General features: G+C 56.3%; 1 protein-coding gene and 1 long non-coding RNA gene across 2 annotated transcripts; one reads left to right on the top strand and one right to left on the bottom strand.

Moving 5' to 3' along the window:
• Positions 1-6197: 6197 nt before the first annotated feature.
• On the top strand, positions 6198-9915 carry MRGPRG (MAS related GPR family member G). The gene is given in 2 exon segments (NM_001313830.1): positions 6198-6315; positions 7917-9915. A coding segment is annotated over 1 exon segment (861 nt). The 5' UTR covers positions 6198-6315; positions 7917-7943; the 3' UTR covers positions 8805-9915.
• Positions 9916-14101: 4186 nt separating this feature from the next.
• LOC119864241 lies at positions 14102-20864 on the bottom strand. Its single transcript, XR_005373530.1, has 2 exons — positions 20636-20864; positions 14102-14409 (listed from the first exon to the last, which is right to left on the bottom strand). It is a non-coding gene; the product is annotated as an uncharacterized LOC119864241 (long non-coding RNA).
• Between the last annotated feature and the right edge of the window lie 3085 nt (positions 20865-23949).

The raw sequence follows: 23949 nt of genomic DNA, 5'->3' as shown, positions 1-23949 counted from the left end.
AGGACCCTGTAACCCTACTATAAGTGCTCCACCTGTTGAGGACCCCTCCTGCTCAAGCCACAGCCGGAAGCCGGGCCTAGAGGCAGAACCCTGCTCCAGGGTCCCAGGCCCCCACGCAGAGTGAGCACAGGCTGGCTAAGCCCAGCCTTCCCCACTGCTGACTCCGCAGGCACAGTGTGGCTGGATGCCTCTGCTCCCTGTCCTTCCCTCTTGTGGGCATGTGCCCTCCCTCCAGTCTGCTCCCCTTTGTTCACCTCTACTGAGCCTCTCAGCACTGCAGGGTCCCCAGGAGACAGGCTGAGCCCTGTGTGTGAACCACAGGGCTAGAGAGACCCTACCTGCTGCTTTGGGGCTGGGAGCTTCCCTGTGGGTCCCAGAGATGACTCCTGCACACACACTGCACTGCTGGGGTAGGGGTCTGGGTTGGTGGACTCGGGAGCTCCCAAAACTCATGTGCAGCTCTCTTTGGGCCCAAGTGTTGGGGCCTCAGCTAGGCTCTTCTGAACAGGAGGACATGTGTCTCTGTTTCGGGTCTCTTCCCCCGGGGGCTGGCACAAGCCAGGCCATGCTGAGCTCCGGGATGCCAGAGGATGCTGGAGTTCAGCAGGACTCAGCCTCACATACAGAAATCCCATCCACACCATACCCCCTGCCTGGCCCTAAGCCCTGCCTTCCAGGGGCCTCAGGTACTGCGGGTATGGAGCACGTGGGCATGATGAAGAGCCTTCATCTCCCACTAGGGCTAGAGCCCAGCCCCTGGAGGACCCTGCTGGCCGGAGACTGGCCCACGGGCAGGACTCAGCGTCCAGGAGTCACGGGGTGTCCCCACATCCGCCTCTGCCAGCAGGCCAGCGCCCACCTGGGTGCCCGCTCTTCTCTCCACCTGAAGACTCCAGGAGATTCTATCCAAAGCCCGACCCCCTGCAGACCCTGTACAAGTGGCTGGCAGCCTTCCTCTCCTCAGCTAATTACGTTGTCATTGGGAGTTAAAGTGGGAAATGTGCGTGTCACGAACCCACTCGTTACATCACAGAGCAAGGTGGTTCGCAGACCTACACCATGGTGCCCCTCTACCAGCACAGAAGCCCACATTCTTCCCTGGTTATTGTTTCTGTGTAGAAGACGAAATGTAGGGGCAGAATTTGGGGCTCAAAGATGAGCTTCCAGAAGGCCCCAGGGGCAGTCGTTATAATCAGCCCAATGCTCAAGGCTCTGAGGCTCGATTGCCTGACAGAGCTGCTTCCACGGGCCCACTCATGCCTCGGGAGCCCCCCCAACTCTCTCTCTCTCTCTCTCTCTCTCTCTCTCTCTTTCCCTGGGTCTGTGCAATGCACAGCTCACCCAGAGCTCCAGGGAAGCTGACTGCCCCGGGAGTCAAGGGGGAAGCACCCTGGGTGGGTGGAAAAGCCACAACCCACTGCCATGGTGCCCTGCCCCAGGCTCCCAAGTGCCATGGCACACTCGGTCTAGGAGTCCCAGGAGATGAGAAGCCCCCAGGCCGGCCCATTTCCCCAGGAGCACCTCGAAGCCCCCGCGGCGTGGTGCCTGCCACCTCCTGGCATGACAGGAGCCAGGCGTGGCCCTGGGGTACAGAGTGTCCTCATCACCTCCAGGACAGGATTATCCAACTCCATCACTCAGTTTGCAGAAACAAGATCCAGAAGAGGAAGTGGCCTCAAATTCTGCTTTCAGCCCCGGGTGTAAACTTCCCCCAGGCAAGGGAGAGCCCAGGAGAAAAAGCACAACTCAGAACCTTGCTGTGGACACTACTCCAGGGGATCCATGCACAAGGGCACAGCGCTCCCATCCTACAGATAAGATCCCCCCTTGAGGGTTCAGACACTGACCCTCAAGACCAACAAGACAGCCGCAGATCCCTCCGAGGACTCCTCGGACCACGCCCTCTACCTTACCGGACCCAAGGCAGCCAGCCAGGCTTTCAGCCCCACACTGGCCGTCCTTGACCCCTCCTTTGCCTTGTCTGGGGAAGACCCAGGTCAGTGACCCTCTGTGCTCAGCCCTTCCCAAAGAGCCCACCCCCAGTGTCCAAGGGCTTGGGGAGACTAAATGCCTCCTTATCAGGGGTGAGCAGAGGTACCTCCCCTGAAGAATCATAGAAACACGTGCTCTGGGGTTTCTATGGAGACTGGGCTCAACCTCATCGCTGGTCATCGGTTGTGACAGCAGGTGTGTGGCCTGATGGGCCAGGCAGTTGGTGAGGTGTTCTTGAGGCCAGCTGGGGTTGGCCTGTTAGGCCTGTCCTGGGGTTCAAAGATCCCAGGACACTGGCCTCGGGCGGGCCGGCCCTCCAGCTGGAACCACTGGCCAACCAGGGAGCAGAGCTTCCAGCTCCACCAGCAAGCACAGCCTGCACTTGCCGCCTCCCTGCCCTACCTGCACCCTCTCTGACCTCAGCCAGTGTCCTGACACAGACCAGGGAGGGAGGCAGGTCAGGGTCCGAGGAGGCCGGACCCCAGGCCCAGAGCCAGTGCCCCCCACTCCCAGGACCCCAGGAGCCCCCAGACCTGCTCTGCTCAGGACAGTGTTCCTGGGAACAGGCCCCTCACTGGGCCCCGATCAGGCAACCAGGCCTTCCCAGGAAGGGTATGGGAGCCTGCCCCCCCTCTGCGGGGCCGTGGGGAGGGCGGCTGGCCCCACGCCTGCGCATTTAGGGCCACAGGGCAGCCTGTCAGCCAGGGGCCCAGGGAGCCGCCCGCCCTCCCCACCCACCCCAACTTGGATGAAGCCTGAGGGTTACTGTCTCGCAGGGGTGTGTCCTGGTTGTGTGAGGCTGGCTCAGGGCTCAGCTATTTAATTACCTCAGAAGGGGGAAAAACAACAAAAATATTCAACCCCAAACACGAGATCTGCTGGACCTACTTGGCCTTTTCTTCGTGAAAATGCACCCCACTTCCTTCTGGAAGGCCTCACCCTCCCCCCCAAACCTGCTCCCATCCACCCCTCCAGGGTGCCTGGGACGGCTCTGGGGCCTCGGGGGTCTGCACCCAGCCGTCTCCCCTGCACCTGCTCCCTGCAGCCGTGATGGGGGCTGCGCTTGGTTCTTAGAAGGAAACGGTGTGTTGAGAGAAGCCTCGGCTGCTCCCTGCAGCCGTGAGAGCTACCATCAAGGTAGAAAAAGCCGCCACGTGTCAAGGGTTCGCGTTGGACAAAGGATCAAACTTTAACGTGCACGACGGCCCGCCAACGGCACAGGGAAGCTGTGGGGAGCCAAGGTTTCAGAACATGGACACCCCAGGCCAGGATCCACACCGGAGGCAGCAGGGCCCAGTGCAGGCCCAGAGGTCTGGTTTCCGGGCAGGCGTGGGGCGCTCCCAGCCCAGCAGCTGCCTCCCCCTCGGGAGCCCGGGAGCCTGAGGCAGAACCAAGAGGGCCTCAGACCCAGATCTGCTCTCCCTCCGCAGCATCTCCCTTTATTCTATGTATTTCTGAAGCTCTGGCTTCCCAGGCTCTGGGGAATCCTGCAGGGACTGTCCCTCCCAGAGACAGGAAACCAAGGCCTGGGAGGGAAGTGCTTTCAAATGCAGAGCAGCCACACGGAGCCCACAGGCCACCTTCTCCTGCCCTAACCAGCCCCCCCCCGGGACAGGTGTCCCACGGCAGGGATGGCCCCTGCGCCCTGGAGCCCCTGAGTTACGCAGACCGGCCCATCCTCAGCCTTCTCACCCGGCCTTGCCCATCCCAACCAAAACCACAGAAAACACTCCTGCCCACACATCCCCCTCCCGCTGCATCCTGACCGCAGGCGGCCTCTGGCAGGGGTCCCCAGCGACCTGCCTCTCCACTGACAATCGTCCTCTGATGTGTCTGGAGAACAGTAATGCCCACATTAAGGCATGCGCTCACCACCTCTGTAGGCCAGCTAGTGGCTTGGGTGCGGCACTGGGATGCCCCATAGCCAAAGAGTAGGGCTGCCTCCCTCTGCCCCCTATTGCCATCTGCCCCCAGGGGTCTGAGTCTCAGAAGGGGGTGATTTTGTCCTGAGGCTGAGATGGGAGGGTGACTGTAGAACCCCCACCTCGTTTCTCCCAGCATGGGCTCCTCACTGCGTCTCTGAGACATGTCCCTAAGAGGTGGCCAAGCTCACACCTGCAGACCCGGACCCGGAGACAGGGAGGCATGCTGGCCCACCCGCAGCTTCAGAGCTGAGTTGGGCTTGAACAGTGTGAAGTGGCCTGTTTTGTATGTCAAAGTGGTTTAACTCCAGCCACTGGACACAGTGGAGACTTCAGGTGGCAGGGTCAGGATTGGGGACAGGACACAGGGTACCAGCTGTGAAAGAAGCTCGGGAAAGACGAGTCCAAACACCACGTGATGTTTCTGGTTTCCACCCCAAGTCTGAGGGTCTGAGAACGTGGAGGCTTCCAGACCTGAGCGCCCCGGATGCTCCTGGGGAGAGACGCACAGACACAGCCGCTCGGCCACCGCCCTGCTGCCCCATGAGGTCCACACCACCTCAGATAACCCGTCGCTGCTTCCCCAGCCCCAGTGTGCCCATCCGCAGCTCGGGGGACCCAACGCATTGGAGGCAGCACCGGGAGTGAAGTGAGATGCCCCATGGGAGCGCACAGCAGAGAGGCCTCCTGCCCCTGTCCCAGGGCAGCCACAACAGGGGACCACAGATGGCCGCTTGCCGCAGACTTGATGGTCTCCCAGCCTGGAGGCCGCAAGCCTGAATCAAGGTGTCACGGGGCCTGGCTCCCCTGGAGGCTCCAGGGATGGTCCTTCCGGCCTCTTCCAGCTCCTGGGACCACTGGGCTGTGGCCGTGTCCCTCACCCTACTCACGCCCCTAGCCTCTACCTCTGTGGTCACATGGCCTCTCCTTTCTCTGTGTCTGCGTCTCCTTTCTCTTCTAAGAACACCTGTCACTGGGTTTAGAGTCCACCCAGATAATCCAGGATGCTCTCCTCTCAAAACCCTCACTCACTTCTGCAAAGACCCTTTGCTCCAGGAAGGCCACCTCCATAACTGGCAGGGATTGGACGCGGATGGATCTCCCACGGCCCCATTCAGACCACAGCAGACATCACGCAGGTGTTTGCTGCTGTCAGCACTGCCACCACCTGAGGGCCTGGCACGTATGAGGCCTCGCTAGTGGCAGTGGATAGAAAACACCAGGTAGGACCTACCCATGGGGTGGGGACAAGACAATCAGCATGGTAGGGAGACAGGGACATGCTGGGGACAGCTCCCAGGGAGGGTGACCTTTGAGGAAAACTTGCAGGTGTGTGGGGGGAAAGGGGGCATCCGGAGACACTGAGGAGGGTCCCAAGGCACCAGCCCGGTGCAGGGAGAGCAGGCAAGGCGGGTGGCTGGCTGCGTCCTGCAGAATGACACCCAGCCACTGGGCCTGCGGGTTGCACACACTGCTCACAGCCTTAGGCACGGTGCAGAAATGCCAGGAGCTGGGGAATCAGCGACCTCAGGCCGGGCTCTCAGGCTGTGCTGAAGGACTGGCCCTCCAGGGCAGGACACTCGTGTTGTGGAAATGAGCTCGCAGCCATCTGAGAAACAGCGGCTCTGCGACATCACTTCTGACGCTGAGCCACAGGTGAGCTCGGAGAGTTCCAGCAGCTAGAACACAGTCCACGGAAAAGGAAGTTCCTCGTCAGGAATGTGTTGGGCTACGTGGCTCTGCAGAACAAAACTGGGGAAAGTATTTTAACCCCAAAGAATCTGTTGATGGCCAGGACCCCAGCCAGGGTCTAAAGTGGGCGTGTGGGTGGGAACGGGGTTGGGGCGCCCTTGTGAAGGAGGCCCAACCTCTATGGACCACCCTCAGCAACACCCACCCATCATGAGGTCCAGCCCCAAGCCAGGCACTACGCTGGACACAAATGGTCCGTCCGAGAAGCAGAGAAACTGAGGCACAAGGTCACACTGCCGGAGAGGGTCAGGACTCGCCCACAGCTCCTGCCTCACATGCATCTCTGCACTAAACCAAAGGACCCTGGGAGGAAGCACCACCTCAGTGGAACCGCCCAGAAGGTGAGGCCCCTCCTGGCTGGACTTGGGGTGCCCAGTGCCGCTTCCTCCCCTCCAGGCAGCGGGCAGGGGCGCAGGGCACCCTCTCGTGCAGGATGGGCCAAGGAGGAAGGCATGGGCCAGCCCACACTGAGGACATCTCTGAGCTCATGCCTCTGAACGGGCAGCACACTCCTCCCATTTCCAGGGAACTGGCTCGGACGCCCTCGGTCCAGCCAGCTGGGCCCCAGAGGACACGAGAGGACTTAGGGCCCAGGGCGGGTGGTGAGTGCAGCTGCCCCCGTGGATCGCAGAGAGGCTCCCAACAGCAGGTGAGAAGGCTCAGGGCCCCTGCACCTGCTCCCCCCAGGGAGGAGACACTTCCCCGAGGACTCTGGGAGGCGGGCACAGGGATGGGGAAGCAGACGACGTAGCATTATTTAAAAGCTGGCGCTCTGGGTCCCCATGTAGGTGAATGGGCAGGTGTACTGCTCTGAGTTCAAAAGGCGGCCCATCCCAGCACCCCAGCCTCCCACCTCCTTCCAGGCAGGGCCCCTCCGCCCTCCCGGGCACAGCCCGGCCTCACTACCACTTCCCTCTGAGCAGCAAAGTCTGGGCAGTCCCCTGGGTGTACCTTGGGGACCTTGCAGCCCAGAGAGGGGAGGGTCACTGCAGTCACCCCAGGACACCAAAGGCCGACCCGGGTTGCTGGCTCTAAGGAGGAGCTGCCCTAAGCCCCGATCTGGGACAAGGCTCGAAGGGACAAAGGCGAGACCCCACTGGGCACAAGGGCAACCACAGAGGGTGCTGGCGATGATGCTTGGGGTGCCGGGTGGGGAGCAGGAGGTGCTCAGAGCAGGGACAGAAAGAGGAGCTGGTCCCTAAGGGAGATGGGTCACAGGGAGGTGGGGATGGGGTCAGGGTGCCCAGGACAGGGACACAGTGCAGCAAAGGTGTGTGGGGGAACCCCAAGGGCACTGGGGGACCCATCCCTGCCTCTGTCCTCCCTCCATCACTCTCGCACCCCACACCCCTAACCTGGAGCCAGGGTCTACATCTCTGGGCTGCAAACTAGGACCCTGTGGGTCCTGGGGGAGGGGCACGGGACAGGGAAGGGCTTCGCAAGAGCTCTCCCTGCCCTGGAGACCGTCCTGTCCCCACAGGGCCCCCACAGGGCCCCGGGCCTGGGTTGGGACAGGACTGGGGGCCTCCAGCTCCCGAGAGCAGCTGGTGGCAAACACTTGCATTAGCTTCTCCCCAGAGGACCCGGGACCCTGCAACCTGTCACCACGGTCCCCACGGTCACCCCAAGCCTTCTGAGCAGCACCACATTCAAGCCACCTGCAACAGGAGTACCAGTGGTTTAACCTCTATCCAGGGGAGGCCAGGGGCTCCCTCCACCCCCCAGCCACCTGCTGTCCCCACCACCACGTCCTTCTTCCTCCCTAACCAGCACAGCACGTGTCCCTGTGGCCATCAGTGGACACCACCTCGCAGACCCTCCAGGGTGAGGGACCTGGCAGGAGTGCAGGCCAGGCCCTCCTGTGGGAAGCCTGAGGCAGTGTCTCTGACGAAGGAGGCGGGAAGCCCCCAAGTGGGCCACATGGGGGTCCCTTCACCTGCAGGGATTTGTCCCGCCCAATGCTGACCTCTGCCACCGTGCAGGGTCCTATAAATCTTCTGTGCTTTCACTGGGTCCAGCTAGCCAGGGCGAGGCCAGGGTCCGCACCCCCCAGCACCCCGCCAGCCATCGTCACCTCAGGCACCCTGCACCACGCACGCCTTATGATCAAGTCTCCTCCTGCAGAGGTCACTGAGGCCTGCAGGGCTAGGTGTGGGCCAGGGAGGGTGGCCCCCGGGGCTGGCACCCCGCGACCTGGGGCGATGCTTCCTGCCCACCCACCTCCCGACTCCCCCACGCCCCCTCCTCCAGGGCCCGCCCCCCGCCGAGCCAGCCAGGATGTTCGGGTTCTGGAGAGCCTTCACCAACGTGCTCTTCTACCTCACTCTGGCCATCGGCCTCGGAGGGCTGCTGGGCAACGGGCTGGTCCTCTGGCATCTGGGCTTCCACATCAAGAAGGGCCCCTTCTCCGTGTATGTCCTCCACCTGGCCGCCGCGGACTTCCTGTTCCTCGGCTTCCAGGTGGGCTTCTCCATCGCCCAGGCCGCCCTGGGCTCCAAGGACAACCTCTACTTCGCTGTCACCTTCGTGGGCTTCGCCGTGGGGCTCTGGCTGCTGGCGGCCCTGAACGCCGAGCGCTGCCTCTCTCTCCTCTTCCCCACCTGCTACCAGGGCCACCGCCCCAGGCACACCTCGGGCGTCATCTGCGGCCTGGTCTGGGCCCTGACCCCGCCGGCCGTGCTGCTGCCGGCCCACACCTGCGGCCTGCTGCGGGCCAGCAAGCGGCCGCTCACCTGCCTGCGGTACCACGCGGCCAGCGTCACGTGGCTGCTGTCCCTGGCCTGCGTGGCCTGCGTGGCCGGACTGGTCCTCTTCATCTGGGTGGCCTGCTGCTCACAGCGCCCGCGGCCCCAGTTCTTCGGCGTCACCGTGGGCTCCGCGCTCCTGCTCTGCTTCTGCGGCCTGCCCCTGGTCCTCTACTGGAGCCTGCAGCCCCTCCTCAGCTTCCCGCTGCCCGCCTTCTTCCCGCTGGCCGTGCTCCTGGCCTGCGTCCACGGCAGCGCCAAGCCGCTCCTCCACTTCATGGCCGGCCGGCGGCCGGGCCCGCGCCAGCCCCTGCGGGCCCTGCTGCAGAGGTCCCTGGGGGAGCAGGCCCAGCGGGGGGCCCGCGGGCTGTCCCTGCCCATGAGCCTCATGTAGGGGCTGCCCTGGCCCGGCCCGCCCCCCCATCCTTCCCAGGTGACCCCCAGCCCCAGCTCACCGGCCCAGGGGACCTAAGGGCTGATCAGGGACAGAGGGAGGGTGGGGGTCCTGACCCCTGCAGCCCCTGGAGCCTGAGGAGGTCGGGGAGGCCTGGGAGTGGGGACGAAGGGAGTCCGCGGGCCCAGCGCCTGCCTCCCCCCACCCTGCAGGCACCGGGGCTGAGGAGGGGTGGCCCCATAGGGCCCATGAAGGGGCTGGAGGGGTGGCTGCTTGTGCTGGGATGTCCGTGCTCCACGCCCACTAGGGCCACGCTGTTGACGCTTCCTTCGCGCAGGGTGATAGAACCCAGCCAGCCTCGGCTTTTGCGCCCCACCGACGTCCCCCGCCCCCTGGGAGTTCCTCGCCGGCCGCCAGAAGGCGCTGTGTCCTCACCTAAGCCACCCCTCCCCCCCAAAGTGCGCAGCAGGGAGCTAGCTCTCTGCAGGGGTGGGTGTGCGGAGCTTGGACTCCTGCCCTTCCGGCCCCAGCCCCGCCCCGGCCCCACCCTCACCAAGGGCCCCGGACACCCTGCTACCCGCAGGGGTGCTCCAGCCCCCAGCCCCCGACTTCATCCTCATCCTCATCCTCCCCACCTCCCCGGTATCCTTAGCTCTCCCACCCATTGCCACATCCCTGCCTGCTTCCTGCAGACCCTGCCCAGCGGGATTCACCCTGAGGCTTTCCCTGTGAGGGAAGGGAGAGAGAGACGGGGAGGGACGGGGCGGGACTGGGAGGACAGAGGGAGGGACACAAAGCCATGCTTTTTAGCTTTCAAAGTGCAAATCACTTTACGTCTTTTCTATTAAGAAAAAAGGATAGTCCATGGTCATTGTCAAAATGTTGAAGCCCTACAGAAAATATTGAAAAGATGAATCACCGAATCTCTTTGGAGCCAAAGGGAGACGTTTTGGGCGAGAACCCTCTGGCTACGTCTGTCTCCAGTAGAGAGAGACCCACAGAAACAGCAGCTGTTACCCAGAGGACACCGAATTCACGCTAATTCTGTACCTGTCACAACAAAGCTTTTTACAAGCACAGATTTGTTTTAGAAAGTTATAAATGTTTTTCACCAGAAAAATGATGTGTTGCTTGCTTTGGGGACTTCGGAGGGCTTTAAGAAGTGGAAAGGAGGGTCACCTGTCAGCACCCACAACCCACAGACACCGGCTTTTGCAGGTTTTCTGTGCCTCCTGGGAAGGGCGAGCGGGCTCTGGCCTCGCCGCCGAGCCCCCTGCCTGGTCTCCCCAAGACCCTGCCTGCCCGTGACGCCAGCAGAGGACATCAGGGTCTGACGTGAGGCGGGGCCGGGAGCGAACCGTCAAGAAAGAATTCTTGAGATGATTTCAGTGCGAAAAGGTGGTTTTATTAAAGCCGGGGGACAGGACCCGCGGGCTGGAAGAGCTGCACGGAGGTTGGGCGGGAAGGTGATCCTGTACTTTCAAGTTGGGAGGAGCAGGGTGTGGGGAGTTTCCAAGAGGATTTTCATATGTTAAAGAAGACCCCCGGGATCCTGCAGGTCCGGACATTGTCGGGCTAAGAAGCTTTTTGCCGCTAGCAAAGCAGTAACGTTAGGCAGCTGGGAGTTCTCGGAGGAAGGTCACTCTGCCTGGCTCTAGTGTTTGTCCATGGGCTGCAGGTTGTAAGGACATTTAATTTTATCTACACGTCTTTTCCTTTTGTTCTCCTCAGCAAGTCTAAAGGCCATCTTGCTGCTTGGGGAGGGTGGGTGCAGTTCCCGGGGCCCCAGTAGGTCGGGGGAGTCTGCTTTAGGCATGGGATGGGGTGGGGTGCAGAGGGGCTGTCCATTCTTGTGACGTTGCTTGTCGTACCCCGAAGAGGGGTGTGGCCTCCTTCTTGGAAGGCCCCAGAATGGGATGAGGGTTAGGGGCATGGTTTCAGAGTTGAGGTGCCCCATCCTCCCAGCCCTAGGAAATAGCTGTGGGACCCCCTGTGGGGCCTTCCATCTGTGTGCCGGCAGGGACAGGTGGGGGGACAGGCTGGGACAGGCGGCTAGCAGTGTCTGGGGCGAGTGATAAACAGCCCAATCTAGACAGATGGGGAGCGCAGGGACCTCTGGCCAGGAACCCGCTGCTGCGTCGTGGGGACGCCAGCCTGAGCCCAAACAAGCCGGTAAGTGTCCTCCATCCTGGAGAGATGAGGCTGTCACGGCACTGGGCTCCCATCCTGCTGGCACCTCTCTAGCTGTGTGACCTCCAGCAAGTCACCTGACAGCCCAGAGCCCAGGCTGCATCGGGGGCGGAGCAGTGTCTCTTTGCAGATCTGATCCAGAGCAACAAAGGCAAAGCAGCTTGTCCTGAGGAGAGGCGACCTCAGGTGCTGTCCGCCTGTCCTGACCTTCAAGGCCAACTGTATTGCCTCCCAGATCCAGCAGAGCTGCAGATGTCCCCAGCCAGCCCTGACCTTGACACCCCACCCCACCCTGCAGCTCTCAGCACATCCCACCCAGCCGTCAGTGGGCACCATGTTCTCTGGTGCACACCTGCCCTGGCTGAGCACTCAAGGTGACCGCCTGGTTCAGAGAGGCCTCCCACCTTGTGTCCTGCATCCTTACTTGCTCACCTGTCCTTGTCCATGTACCTGGCTAGAAGGTGAGCTCCGGAGGTCAGGGAGCAGGTGGCTTCATCCACTGCATCCACTGCTGCCTCCCCTGTGCTGGGAGCTCAGACAGACAGAAGGAGGGGCTCAGGGAGCACTGACTGAACGATGGACAGGCAGAAGGGCGAATGGGTAATCACATATATGATACAGTCAAAGGATCAATGATCTGAAGTGCAACTCAGTGGAATCAGACTAGGCTGGTCCTGGGTTCTAGAACTTTCCTGGCCAGCCTGAATACTGACCGGGGCCTGAACCCTGAGCTGGATGTTGGTTACAGGAGGGCCCGGGCTGCCCCCTGCAGGGTCCAGCTACCCCAGCCCCTCATGCCCCCTCAGCCACACTCTCCCCTTCCAGCCAACAGACATCATTAGAGCCAACCCCGAGGTGAGTGCTGGATGGGAACTCAAGATGCAGATGCACCGGGATCCCTGGGTGGCACAGTGGTTTAGCGCCTGCCTTTGGCCCAGGGCATGATCCTGGAGACCCGGGATCAAATCCCACGTCGGGCTCCGGGTGCATGGAGCCTGCTTCTCCCTCTGCCTGTGTCTCTGCCTCTCTCTCTCTCTCTCTCTCTCTCTGTGTGTGACTATCATAAATAAAAAAATAAAAAATAAAAAGATGCAGATGCACCATGGTGTGGTCCCTGGCCCCATGGACTTTGGGGTCTGGAGAAGGGATGGGCATGAACACTGTTCAAAGACAGCATGTGAGTGAGGGTTGTGCACTGAAGTGTCCAGAGGCTGAGGGAGGGCCCCAGTTTGCCCTTGACACTCCCAGCTTACCAACATTGCCCTGGTGCCAATAGAGTGTTCCTTTGTACTCCCAAGTGTCCCTGTGTGGATGACAAATCTCCTGGGTGCCCTAGTGTGAGGGAAGTGAGGAGGAGGGTCACATATCCTCACTCAGAAGGCTGGGGGGCTTCCCAGAGGAGGGGGTATCTGCCTAAGCTTCCCAAAGGTAATGTGGGGTGAGGAGGAAAGGGCTGCCATGGATGGGGGGGTCCTGAAGCACAGCACCTGCTGTGGAGAAGAGAAAGATGGGGACCTCACTGAAGCACGCTGGCACCGTTAGTGTAAATCAAGTGGCTGTACGTGGTGGGTCTATCTCTGGACTCCGTTTCCCTGCTCCACTTGCCTAGCCTTATGCCAACACCACCCGAGTCCGCCACTGTAGTGTGATAACCTGTCATAAAATCACGTGGTCCACGTCCTACAATGACAAGACTTGCGCTTCTGTATAAATTTTAGGACCAGGCTGACAATGTCTTCAAAAGTCTACTGAAAATTTTACTGAGATTGTGTTGAATCCATTCAATCATTCTCCAAAATTCATGGAGAACGGGCATCTTCACAGTAGGGAGATTTCCAATTAACGCACGTGGTTTACTCCACACACGCCATTTATTTCAGTATTGGGTGTCTGCTGGTTCTCTTTTGTAGCGGGTACCTTGTTCATGCTTTGTAAAATCTGGTCCCACGTACCTGAGTTTTCGTGATGCTGCATGGACTAACCTTTGGAGTTCGTTTTCCAATTGTTTGTTGACAGTTTGTTGGATTTTTTTTTTAGGTTGATCTCGATTGGTTATATGATCTAACAGCTGTCCTGACAAATTGCTAAACGTACTAATTACTTCTAGTTGTCTCTCTGAAGATGATGTAGGAGTTCCTATGCAATGATCACACCATTTGCAAATCGAGATAGTCTTTGGACTTTCTCTCTGTGTTGTGCCCAAGATTGCGAATCCGAGAAACCACCAAGGAGTCGACACCGGTGCAAGCGCACGAGGGTTTATTAGCAAGCTCGAGCTTGGGTCCAAGTGTGCCCGACACAGTGGAGCAGGGACTTGGACCCCGAAGGGGGTTACAGCTGGGTTTTTTATAGGCTGGTCTAGGGGATTTTCAGAAGGGGTGGAGGAAGAATTTCTCCAAGTTCTGTTTACATTCTGATGTGGGGCTTTCAAGGGCATTGAGCTCTGTTCTCTTCTAATATGAAACTTTCTACCATGGGCGAGGGCTCTGTTGTCTTTCTGATATGGGATTACCTGCCGAGGACATTGAGGACATTCTGCAGTTCCCACTCCCCCCCTCCCCCCCCCTTAAAGTTCAGCTCTTATTCACAGGGACCTAAGATGGCTGTACTTGTGCTAATGCTAAACTTTAGGTGGGATGGCCTTGATTTTTCTTGGCCTCCACATCTGTTTTGGCCAAGACCTGTCACACCACGTTGAATAGAAATGGTAGACACAGACATCCTTTGCTTTACTCCGATCTTATAGGGAAGGTGTTTATTGTTTTACCATTAAACACAATGTTATCTGTAAGCTTTTTTGCTTATGTCCTTTGTCTTATTGATGTAATTCCCATCTATTCCTAGTTTTCTGAGAGTTTGGGTTTTCATAAGTCATGCACGGGTATTGAATTTTATCAAATACCTTGCTTCATTTATGAAGACAGCAATATAGGGACGCCTGGGTGGCTCAGTCAGTTAAGCAACCAATACTTGATTTTCAGCTCAGGTCATGATCTCAGGGTTGTGAGATTGAGCCCCTCGTTGGGCTCCATCCTGGGTGTGGAGTCCGCTTGAGGATTCTCTCTCTCTCTCCCCCCGCAAAGAAAAAACTAGAAACCTGATGCATGAAGACAACGATAAGGTTTTTCACCTGAATTACACCGATTCATTTCTCAAGGCTGACCCCATGTTCCTTGGATAAAACCCACTTGGCCATACTGTTATCCTCTTTACGTATCAATGGACTTGATCTGCCAATGTTGTGATGAGAGGACCTGCATTTATGTTCCTGAGAGCTGGTCTCTCACTCAGTTTCTGGGTAACGTCCTTGTCAGTTTGGGGGATCAGAGTTACCCCGTCTTGCTCCGTTCTCTGTAACAGGGTGGCTGAGGCCAGGACTACTTCTCCAGGGTTGTGCCATCCAGGTCTGCAGTGTCTGTGAACAGGTTTTAGAACACAATTTCAATTTCTTTAACATATAGAGGGCTATTCAAGTTTCCTTTCTTTTGCTCCCTTAGTTTCAGAAAGTCTTCTTTTTCAAGGAATGCTTCCGTTTAAGATTGTATTTATTTATTCACGAGAGACACACAGAGAGAGGCAGAGACATAGGGAGAGGGAGAAACAGGCTCCCTGTAGGGAGCGCAATGGGGGACTCAATCCCAGGACCCCAGGATCATGACTTGAGCCAAAGGCAGACACTCTACCACTGAACCACTCAGGCGCCCCAGTTTTCCTACATTCTTACTGAGTGATTTTACTGCTTGTCCAACCAATTACTGAGGGGGGGAGTGCTAAGATTTCCAACAGTGAGCGAAGATCTGAATTTTTCCATTTATTTCTAACCAGGTTTTGCTTTTAGTATTTTGAACCTGTGTCATTAGACCCACACTCATTTAGAATTATTAGGTGCTTCTTGTAACTGACCACGTTTTCATGCGAGGATCTTAAAATAAATCCAGAGATTATTATTAGCCCCTCCCACCTGAGCATGGAGACTTGTTTCCCTGCCTGGAGGGAGGCACTGCTAATCCCTTGGAAGAATGGGCCGAAGCAGACATGATGATGTGTGGTGTAGACACCAGGTCACAAGAGACACTGTGGCTCTCTCCTTGCCCTTTCTGGTCACTGGTGCTGGGGGAGATCATCCACCATGTCACACAGCCTGTGAAGATGCCCATGTGGCCAGGAACTAAGGCTAGGAGCTAGCGGCCAAGTGAGTGTGCCATCTTGGAAGTGGATGCTCCAGCTCCAGTGGAGACGTCATGTGACCACAGACTTGGTCCACAGCTTGATGGCAGCCACGTGACAGATCCTGAACCAGAGCCACTCACTTAAGTCCCACTCAAATTCCTGACCTACAGAAGCAGTGAGATTATTAAAGTTTTAAGATGCAAAATTTTAGAGTAAATTGTTATGAAGCCATTGATTACTAGTACAATCATTATGAAATGCCCTTCTGTCTCTGGGAATATGCCTGTTGGGCTGGCTGAGACACAGGGGCACCCAAAATTGAAGACATCTCAAATTGGGTCAAAGTGGCTGATCTTCCCGCCAAAGCACCCATGACCACCACATCATCTCCAGCAAATCGAAGCCTAGACGGGAAACCGAAACTTTCCATCCAGGACTTTCCAGCCAGGGACCACCCCCCATGGTCTGTACTATCCCCACCCCCAGCCAATCACCTAGGGACCTAATATGGCAAGGGACCCACCCGGATCCAGACCCGGAACCAATAAGGCTTAAAAACCCCCACACTCCCCAACCCCGGTGCGACTTCCCTGACTCGGGGCACCTCTCCGGGTCATGGAACCTCACCCGGGAGTGCTCCCCATTAAAGCACTCTCGAACCTACTGCCTGGCTCTGCTGGGTTTTTTTGTTTTGTTTTGTTTTGTTTTGTTTTTTTCTCCGCTGTTCATTTTGGAAAAAAACTAACAATGCCGTGCCTGAAAGTCTGCTCAGCTTGAAATTAATACAGTGACTCTGGCTGTCTTGTGATTAGTGCCAACACGGCACACTTTTCACTTCTTCTCTCTTAATCTACCTGCATCTTTATAGCTACAGTGTGTCTCTTGTAAACAGCATATCGTTGGGTAATATTTTCTTTATCCAACGTGAAAATCTCTGCTTTTTAATCAAAGCATGTAGTCCCTTTACATTTAACATAATTATTGACAAGGTGAAGTGCAGGCTGCCACCTTGTCATGTGCTTCCTATTTATCCTCATGTTCATTATCCTGTTGTTCTTCCTTTCTTGCCTTCTTTTGGGTTATAAAAAAAAAATATTTGGTGTTCTGTTTCATGTTCTCTATTGGCTTTCTGTTTTTATTCTGGCAGATTTCTCCAGAGACTGTGACCCGCCCCTTTAATTTATTCACAAATAATAGTTGAGCACTTCACCAACAATACAAGGACCCTGCAGCAGTGATCAAGTCCACCTGCCCCAGGGACGCCTGGGTGGCTCAGTGGTTGAGTGTCTGCCTTTGGCTCAGGTCATGGTCCCCAGGTCCTGGGATCAAGTCCTGCATCAGGCTCCCCGCTGGGAGCCTGCTTCTCCCTCTGCCTGTATCTCTGCCTCTCTCTCTGTCCCTCATGAATAAATAAATAAAATCTTCAAAACAAAACATTTCACCTGCCCTTCTCCAGACCTTTGGCCTATTGCTATATATGTTATTTCTATATATGTAATAAACCTCAGCCTACATTTTTATTGCTCTTGCTTTAAATGGTCAGCAGAATTCTAAATAAATTAAGTAGTGTCCATTTATAGTCATCACATATTTATCCCCAGAGCTCTCCATTTCTTTTATCTGCATTATTCCTCTTCAGCCTTGAAAATTTCCTTTTGTACTTAATGTCTAATGACCATAATTTCTCTCAGCTTTTGTCTGTCTGAAAGTGTCTTTATTTCCCTTTATCTTCTAGGATATTTTTATTGAATATAAAACTTAGATTAATAGGATTTTCTCTCTCTCAGCATTTAAAAAATGTCATTCCATGGCATTTGGCTCCCATTATTTCAGAGGATAAGTCAGATTTAATTATTATCATTCATTCTCTCAATGTAGTATGTCTTTTTTCTCTGGGTCCTTTTGAATTTTTTACCTCTGCATTTCAGCAGCTTGACCACAAAGTGCTTAGAAGGGGTTGCTTTAATATTCGTTCTACTTGGTGGGATTCACTGAGCCTCTCCAATAATGCCTCCCCAACAATGTCTACGCCCTTTGTAATGTAAATACTCCACATGTGGGCATGGATGACCAGAATAGATGTTTTTTAATCATACAACTATATGCTATCTATAGAAGACACACTTTAGATTCAATGGCACAAATAGGTTGAATGCAAAATGATTTGTCATGCAAACAATAACCCAAAGAGAGCTAGAGTGGCTAGGCTAATAGCAGACAAAATCGACTTTAAGTAAAAAATTGAAAAAAAAAAAAAAAGTAAAAAATTGTTACTAGAAAGGAACCAGGACTTATCTTTGATGATGAAGGGATCTGTCCATCAAAAAGACACAACTATAAACACATGTGCTTGTGGTGTGCTGAAGTGTGCTCCCAAAAGACCTCCAGATCCTAATCCATGTAACCTGTGGATGTTTCCTTACATGGCAAAAGGGACTTTGCTGATGTGATTCAATTAAGGATCTTGGGATGAGGGGTTACCTTGGGTGATCTGGGGGTCCCAATGTATTAAAGACCAGGGTCCTTATAAAAGGAGACAGGAGGGCCAGAGAAAGGAAGCAGCAGGAAGAAGATGGTAGAAGCAGAGTTGGAGAGAGAAAACACCAACGGTTGTGTGATGGAGTGGCCGCCTTCTCACTGTCCTCCCACAGTGGAGACAGTTCAATCGTCTTCTAGTGGTTCTTCTTACAACAGCACTGAGTGCATCACAGGAGCTCCACACTCACAACCTCATCACCTCTTGGAGGCCCACCTCCAAATACTGCCGCCCTGGGGGTTAGAGCTTCGCCATATGAATTCAGTCCATAGCAGCTGGTTATGGCCAGAAGGAGGGAAAGGGGAGGGACAGGCCTATGACTTTCGGGTAAATCAGCAGGACTTAGTGATAGAACAATTAGGCTGGAGAGCTGGTGTCTTCCTTCCGTAGGTGCCTGTTGGTGAACATACCCCCTCCCAGAGAAGGGGCCCCAAGGGTTGCCATCACTCCTCCCAACATGCGTCTTTGTGCCTTTGGGTGTTGAGTCTCCACACTCAGCCCTGTGCTCCTCTCGGAGTACAGACCTGACCCCAGGCAGGAACTAAAGATTGCAGTTACCGCACGTGCTAAAGGAAAACTTAGCTCTCAGGTCCAGGGATGCCCTCTGCCCAGACCTGTGCTCCCTTTGTGCCCTCATACAGTATCCTGGCATCCCACCCACCGACTGACGTCTGCCAGCCAGAGCTTGCTGGGGACTATCTGTCTACAACAGACCACCCTCTAGCAATCCCAGGCACCAGGCAGAGGTTTTGAAAAGAAACCCAGCTCCTTCAAATTCATTGTCTGGAGCAGCTGACAAGAACACTTCATACCCTGGAGACCTCCCAGCACCCCTCCTGGGAACCCGGAACCCTGCTTGGCTCAAGGGCTCAACTGACACAACACAGGGCCAGAGGTCAGCAACTGGTGACCTGCAAGACTGCAGATGGGTACCTTTTCTGGCATTCATAGAGATTAAATATTTTTAAATTAATTGTCAGCACTTAACAATTGAGAAATTTCACATCAAAACCCAGATTTCTGGGATGCCTGGGTGGCTCAGCGGTTGAGCATCTGCCTTTGGCTCAGGTCGTGGTCCTGCAGTCCTGGGATCGGGTCCCGCATTGATCCCTGCATGGAGCTTGCTTCTCCCTCTGCCTGTGTCTCTGCCTCTCTCTGTGTGTCTCTCGTGAATGGATAAATAAAATCTTTTAAAAAAGAACAATAAGCAAACAGATTTCTGGCCTCTTCTGAATGTCAGAGATTAGCAAACCTTACCCGCATTTCCACCTGGCCACAAAGGTGGGGCCAGGAGGACCTGGCTTTATGCAGGTGTGCCTCACACACCTCAAGGACCCCCTTCCTTGATGTCATCCTGAGCCAAGACCACTCTTCACTGATTAAAGAGGAAAGTGAATGGGTCCTTTTGCTCCTGTTTCTTTGGTGAAAAACAGACCCAGAGACCCTCGAGGAAAAAAGAAGAAAGGGCTCATTTCGTTGTGGTTATGAACATTCCTCCATGTTTAACGTGCAACAAAAAGTACACGGCACTGAATTCCCCTCCAAGGATGAGAACTCACCCCACCCTGACTGGACCCCTTCGTCATACAGAAGGAGAAACTGAGGCCCAGACAAAGAGTACCCTGCCTCAGATTACACGGCTGGGCAGCATCAGAGCCAGGTCACCTCCCACCGATGTGTGAGCACATCTGTGATGCTGGGAGCCACACACCCTGAGGGCTCTGAAGAGGACCCTCCTCCTCTCGACCCTGCAGGATCTGTTAGGGATGACTTGCCTGCCTTACAGACAAGTGTGCAGGCCTTCCGGCAAGGGGGTGGCAGGTGGCCTGCAGCCTGGCTAATGACCTGCAGGAAGGCGGGGAGGCCACTGCAGAGACACCGATTAAGGGCATTTGGCAGCTTCCCATGGGGAGCCAGGCCCTGTCTTGCCAGAGAGACCTGGGAGCCCCAAGCAGACAGATGGAGAGGTACCCCTGCAGCCAGCAAGGCCAGCCTGGCCAAGCTTTCTCCTCATTAACGTCTCATTAGGATTCCGCTCAGCATCTGTGCCCAGGGAGAAGGCCAACCCCATCATAGGGCAGCCTTTCTGAAACAGATTTGAGGATGGGGTTATTCCCTGCTCTAAAATATTGCCTCTGCTGACCCTCATGGGATCTGAAGTTCTATCATTAGCATCACACTTGGGGGTAAAGTGAGACAAACTGATGGCAGAATGGAGAGTGGCTCCTAGGACTGGGCTGGGAACAGGGCTGGCCAGAAACCATGCTGCAGGAAGAGGAGATGTTCAAGGTTAAATGCTAAGAGGGTGTGGGGGACCCACAAGTCCTCCAGGAGACCCTAGGGTCAGTGATGCCACCTTATACCACAGGACTGACACAGCACACTCTGTTTCTCCATTACATCATCTCCATCATCATCATCACCACCATCACATCATCACTATCCTCACCATTACCACCATCACCACCATCATCACCATCACTAGCACCAGCACCACCATCATCAACAACATCATCACCATTACCACCATCACTATTATCATCACCATCATCATCATCACCATCACCGTCATCACTGTCACCATCATCACCACCATCATCTTCACATCATGATCACCATAATCATCACCATCGTCATCATAATAATCACAATCACCATCTTCTTCACCATCACTCCTCCTCCTTCTCCTCAAGGCATCCCCGACTCTCTGCCAAGGACAAAGGAAAGAAGAAGGAAGAAAACCATCCCACACCTCCACATTCCACTTCTCAGCTCATGACCTACCCAAGACTCACCTCTGTGTGCCTCGGCTCCCTCCCTGGCCGTGAACACACACATGGTCTCCTCCATTGGAAGAGTCTCCGAGGTCCCTGGATTTGACCTCAGCCATCTCTAAATCCTACCTGACACTAGCCTACTCATCAGGTATACTTACCTGTTTGTAAGCTCAGGTGAGCACGGGCATGGGGAGCCATGTTCTGATATTCTCTGTTTCAGGCAAAAGCCTGTTAGGGGCTTGATAAACACTAACAGGAAGGGTGGAGGGTGGAGAAAGGGAGAGGAGAGCAGAAGAGAAGGGAGGGGAGGGAGGGGAAAGAAGTGGGTAGAAAGGACAAGGAGTGGGGGAGGGAAGGAGGGACAGCTAAAGAATAGATTGAATGTTCCCTCTTGGCTGAGACTCACAAATTCCCTGGAAAATGAAAGCTTCCCAAGCCACACACAGCTTGATTAAGGGCCACAGCCAAACCCGGTGGTTCTGTGAAGTTCCCTTCGTCAGAAAGGACAAAATGTCTGCCCTTTGTAATAAAAGGAAACTCAAATGAAAACACATCACCTTGCCCTTCCTGTTTACCAGACTGGAGTTTCCCTCTGATCCTTGTATCAGAGCAAGGTCATTTGAACTCCGTTCCAAAAACTCCCAATGTCCTGGGTCCAAAACACAAGGCGTGGGGCCCAGAGAAGGCCTTGGACACCCACAGAATTCTGATGGCTACAGGGAACTTGAGAGGGTATGCAACTGGGCCACTCAGCTGTGCTCCAGCCCAAGGAGCAGAGGTCCAAACCCCTGTGACTCACATCTGCTTGGGGTGCCCCCGTCCCTTGGTGGGAGTGGGCCATCAGATAGCCCCAACCCCCACATTGTTGTCCTGACACCTGGAAGACTCTAGCTGGCTCCTCTTGGCCTCTATCTGGCCACACAGTCATGTCTTCTGTCCTCGGACCTACAAGGAGCTCTCAGGGGCAAATGCTGGGAGCCCCTGGCTCCAGCTGATGCGTGCAGAATATCCTAGAATGCCAAGAGCCCCCAAGATGGATGAGACAGAAATGAACATGACAGATATACCCACAGATGAGCATCTCTGAAGTGAGAAGAGTGCTGCTTGGAGTCTCTTTGGGAGTTAAGATGTTATGGAGTTGGGCGGGGGGGGGGGGGGGGGGGGGTTGTCAGCCTTCACTTCTCAGGCTTGGATGTGGGGTGCTCACCCCTGCTCCTGTGATCCCAGGCCATCATGATGTCAGGGTTGTCCCAGGGATCCTACAAATCAGCCCAGTGCCTCCTGGCATCACCTTCCATCAGAGAAGCTTCCGGGGCAGGTCCCAGTACACGCCAGGGCTTGGAGGCTGACGGCAGGGCAGCTAGCAGAGCTTTACCTTCCCTGCAGCCTGTCCTGGGTCTCGAGAGGCCACGTCACAGCCTTGAGCCATGGCCAGTCCCTGGATGCCTTGCCCTGGGAGGGCCTACGGGCTCATAGCCACAGGCTGTGTGGGAACAGGCTAGGGTTCTCCATTTCTGGAGGTGACTCAGCTCCAAAACTTCTTTGCATGTGTGGGAGAGTGAGCTCACCACTTGGGTTCCAATCCACCTCCCCACTCCCTCCTCTGCCATGCTGACCCTCTCCCAGAGAGATCCTGGCTCACAGGCTGCCTCCACCTCACTGGTGTCAAAATGGGAAGTCCCCTGCCTCGCCTACGCCATCTCAGCTCCATCTTCCAGCAGCCCCTCTGGGTGCACACACTGTCACCCTGCACCCCACACCCCAGAGATCTCCATGAACCTCCTTCAGCCCAGCTGCCCTTCCCCCTGGGGCACATCAGACACCAGCTGGAGGCTCACCATTATCTGAGACATCCTCTCAGGGACCCCGGGATGATTCAGTGAGCCTCGTAGGGATCCCGTGTCCACATCTGGAAAACGGGGGCTTGCCACCTGCCGGGAAGTGTTATGAGGATCAAGTGAGAGAAAGAATGGTTCACAGTGTGTTTATTGAGCACTTACTACACACGGTGAACTCGGCTATGTCTCCCTACAGAGATCACCACTCCATATCCCAACAAGGTCAGGTAAACCGAGGCACAGAGAGGCTGAGGGACTTGCCCAGAGGGTGGCAAAGTGAGTCAACAAAGCCCAGGCCTTGGATGCCCAAGGTTTTCTGCCTCCGCCTCAATATGATACTTTTGGGCAAAGGAGTAGTGCGAGGGTCATGTTAGAAGACCATGCAGGGAGAAGTGGACTGAAACTCTGGCCGCCCAGGTCACTGTCTGCACCCACCACCCACCCCAAGCCCTGAATCCTGCAGCCCAAGGGTGACTCTGCAGCCCAAAGAGAGGCTGGCACTGGGGAGGCAGAGACACCCACAGCCAAGGCCCAGGGGTGGCATTTCTGACACAGTCTGGATGAAGACCGTCTGCTCCACTGCCCGCTTCCCTAACTCCTACGAGGAGTCACGTGGATGCTCTTCCAGCCCAGCTTCTCAAAAAATATTTGTCAACTATTGCTCCTGCAAAGCTGTAGGCCTTCTTTTGGGCACAGCTGGGCAGGGGAGGGGTGGGCAGAGAGGGCTGGGCTGGGCCGGGTGGATGGGCTAGGCAGGGGCGGGTAGAGAGGGCAGGGATGAGCAGGACCAGCCTGGGCTGGTCAGAGGGTAGACAGGCAGGGCTGGGTGGGCAGAGCAGGGCAGGGCTGGGCTGGACAGGCTGGACAGGAGAGGGGGAACAGGGCAGGACTCAGTGGACAGAGACGGGTGGCCTGGGCTGGATGGATGGGCGAGGAAGGGGAGGGTGGAAAGCTCAGGGCTGGGATGGGATGGGCTGAGATGGACAAGCGAGGCAGGGGAGAGTGGACAGGGCAGGACTGGGTGGGCAGAGCAGAGGTGAGCTGGGCTGGATGGATGGGTGAGGAAGGGGAGGGTAGAGAGGGCAGAGCTGAGCAGGACCAGCCTGGGCCAGGCTGGCAGTGGTGCTGGGAGGAGCTGGACACCCAAGGGGATGGGGAATTACACTCGAATACAGGAAGACTCTCCAGTGCCCCTGACGCGCTGTGTGACCCAGGCAGTCACCCACCCTCTCTGTGCCTCAGGCTCTGCCCCACTTCTGCCTGGAGGGAGAGGCCAGGAGGTCAGCAGGGGCCCTACCACCCTGTCCCGAGGGTCTTCAGGTGTTTCCCGCTGCAATCCCTAAGCCAACCTGCCAGACAGAAGGCAAGGCTGCAGGGGGTGTTAGGTAACACCCCAGCCTGTACCTCGTGCACCTCAGAAGGACGCAGCCAGGGCTGGAACCAGATCTGTCTGGCGCCCAGGAGGCGGCTTGGACAGCTGGTCCCGCTGCTGGCGGCTGCGGGCTCCGAGAGTGCAAGCAGAGCAGCCGGGAGTGCAGCGGGATCTCCACGGCCGGACCTGCGGTGATCCCCGACCTGCCCGGCCAGCGGCCACCACGCCCTGCTGCCTGCGGGTGGCCCCATCCCCGGCCACC

This window comes from Canis lupus, chromosome 18 (genome assembly GCF_011100685.1).
Source record: "Canis lupus familiaris isolate Mischka breed German Shepherd chromosome 18, alternate assembly UU_Cfam_GSD_1.0, whole genome shotgun sequence".
In the NCBI taxonomy this organism is placed as follows: domain Eukaryota; kingdom Metazoa; phylum Chordata; class Mammalia; order Carnivora; family Canidae; genus Canis; species Canis lupus.
Note: the sequence above shows the minus strand (reverse complement) of the source record. Positions and strands in the feature narration are given on the sequence as shown.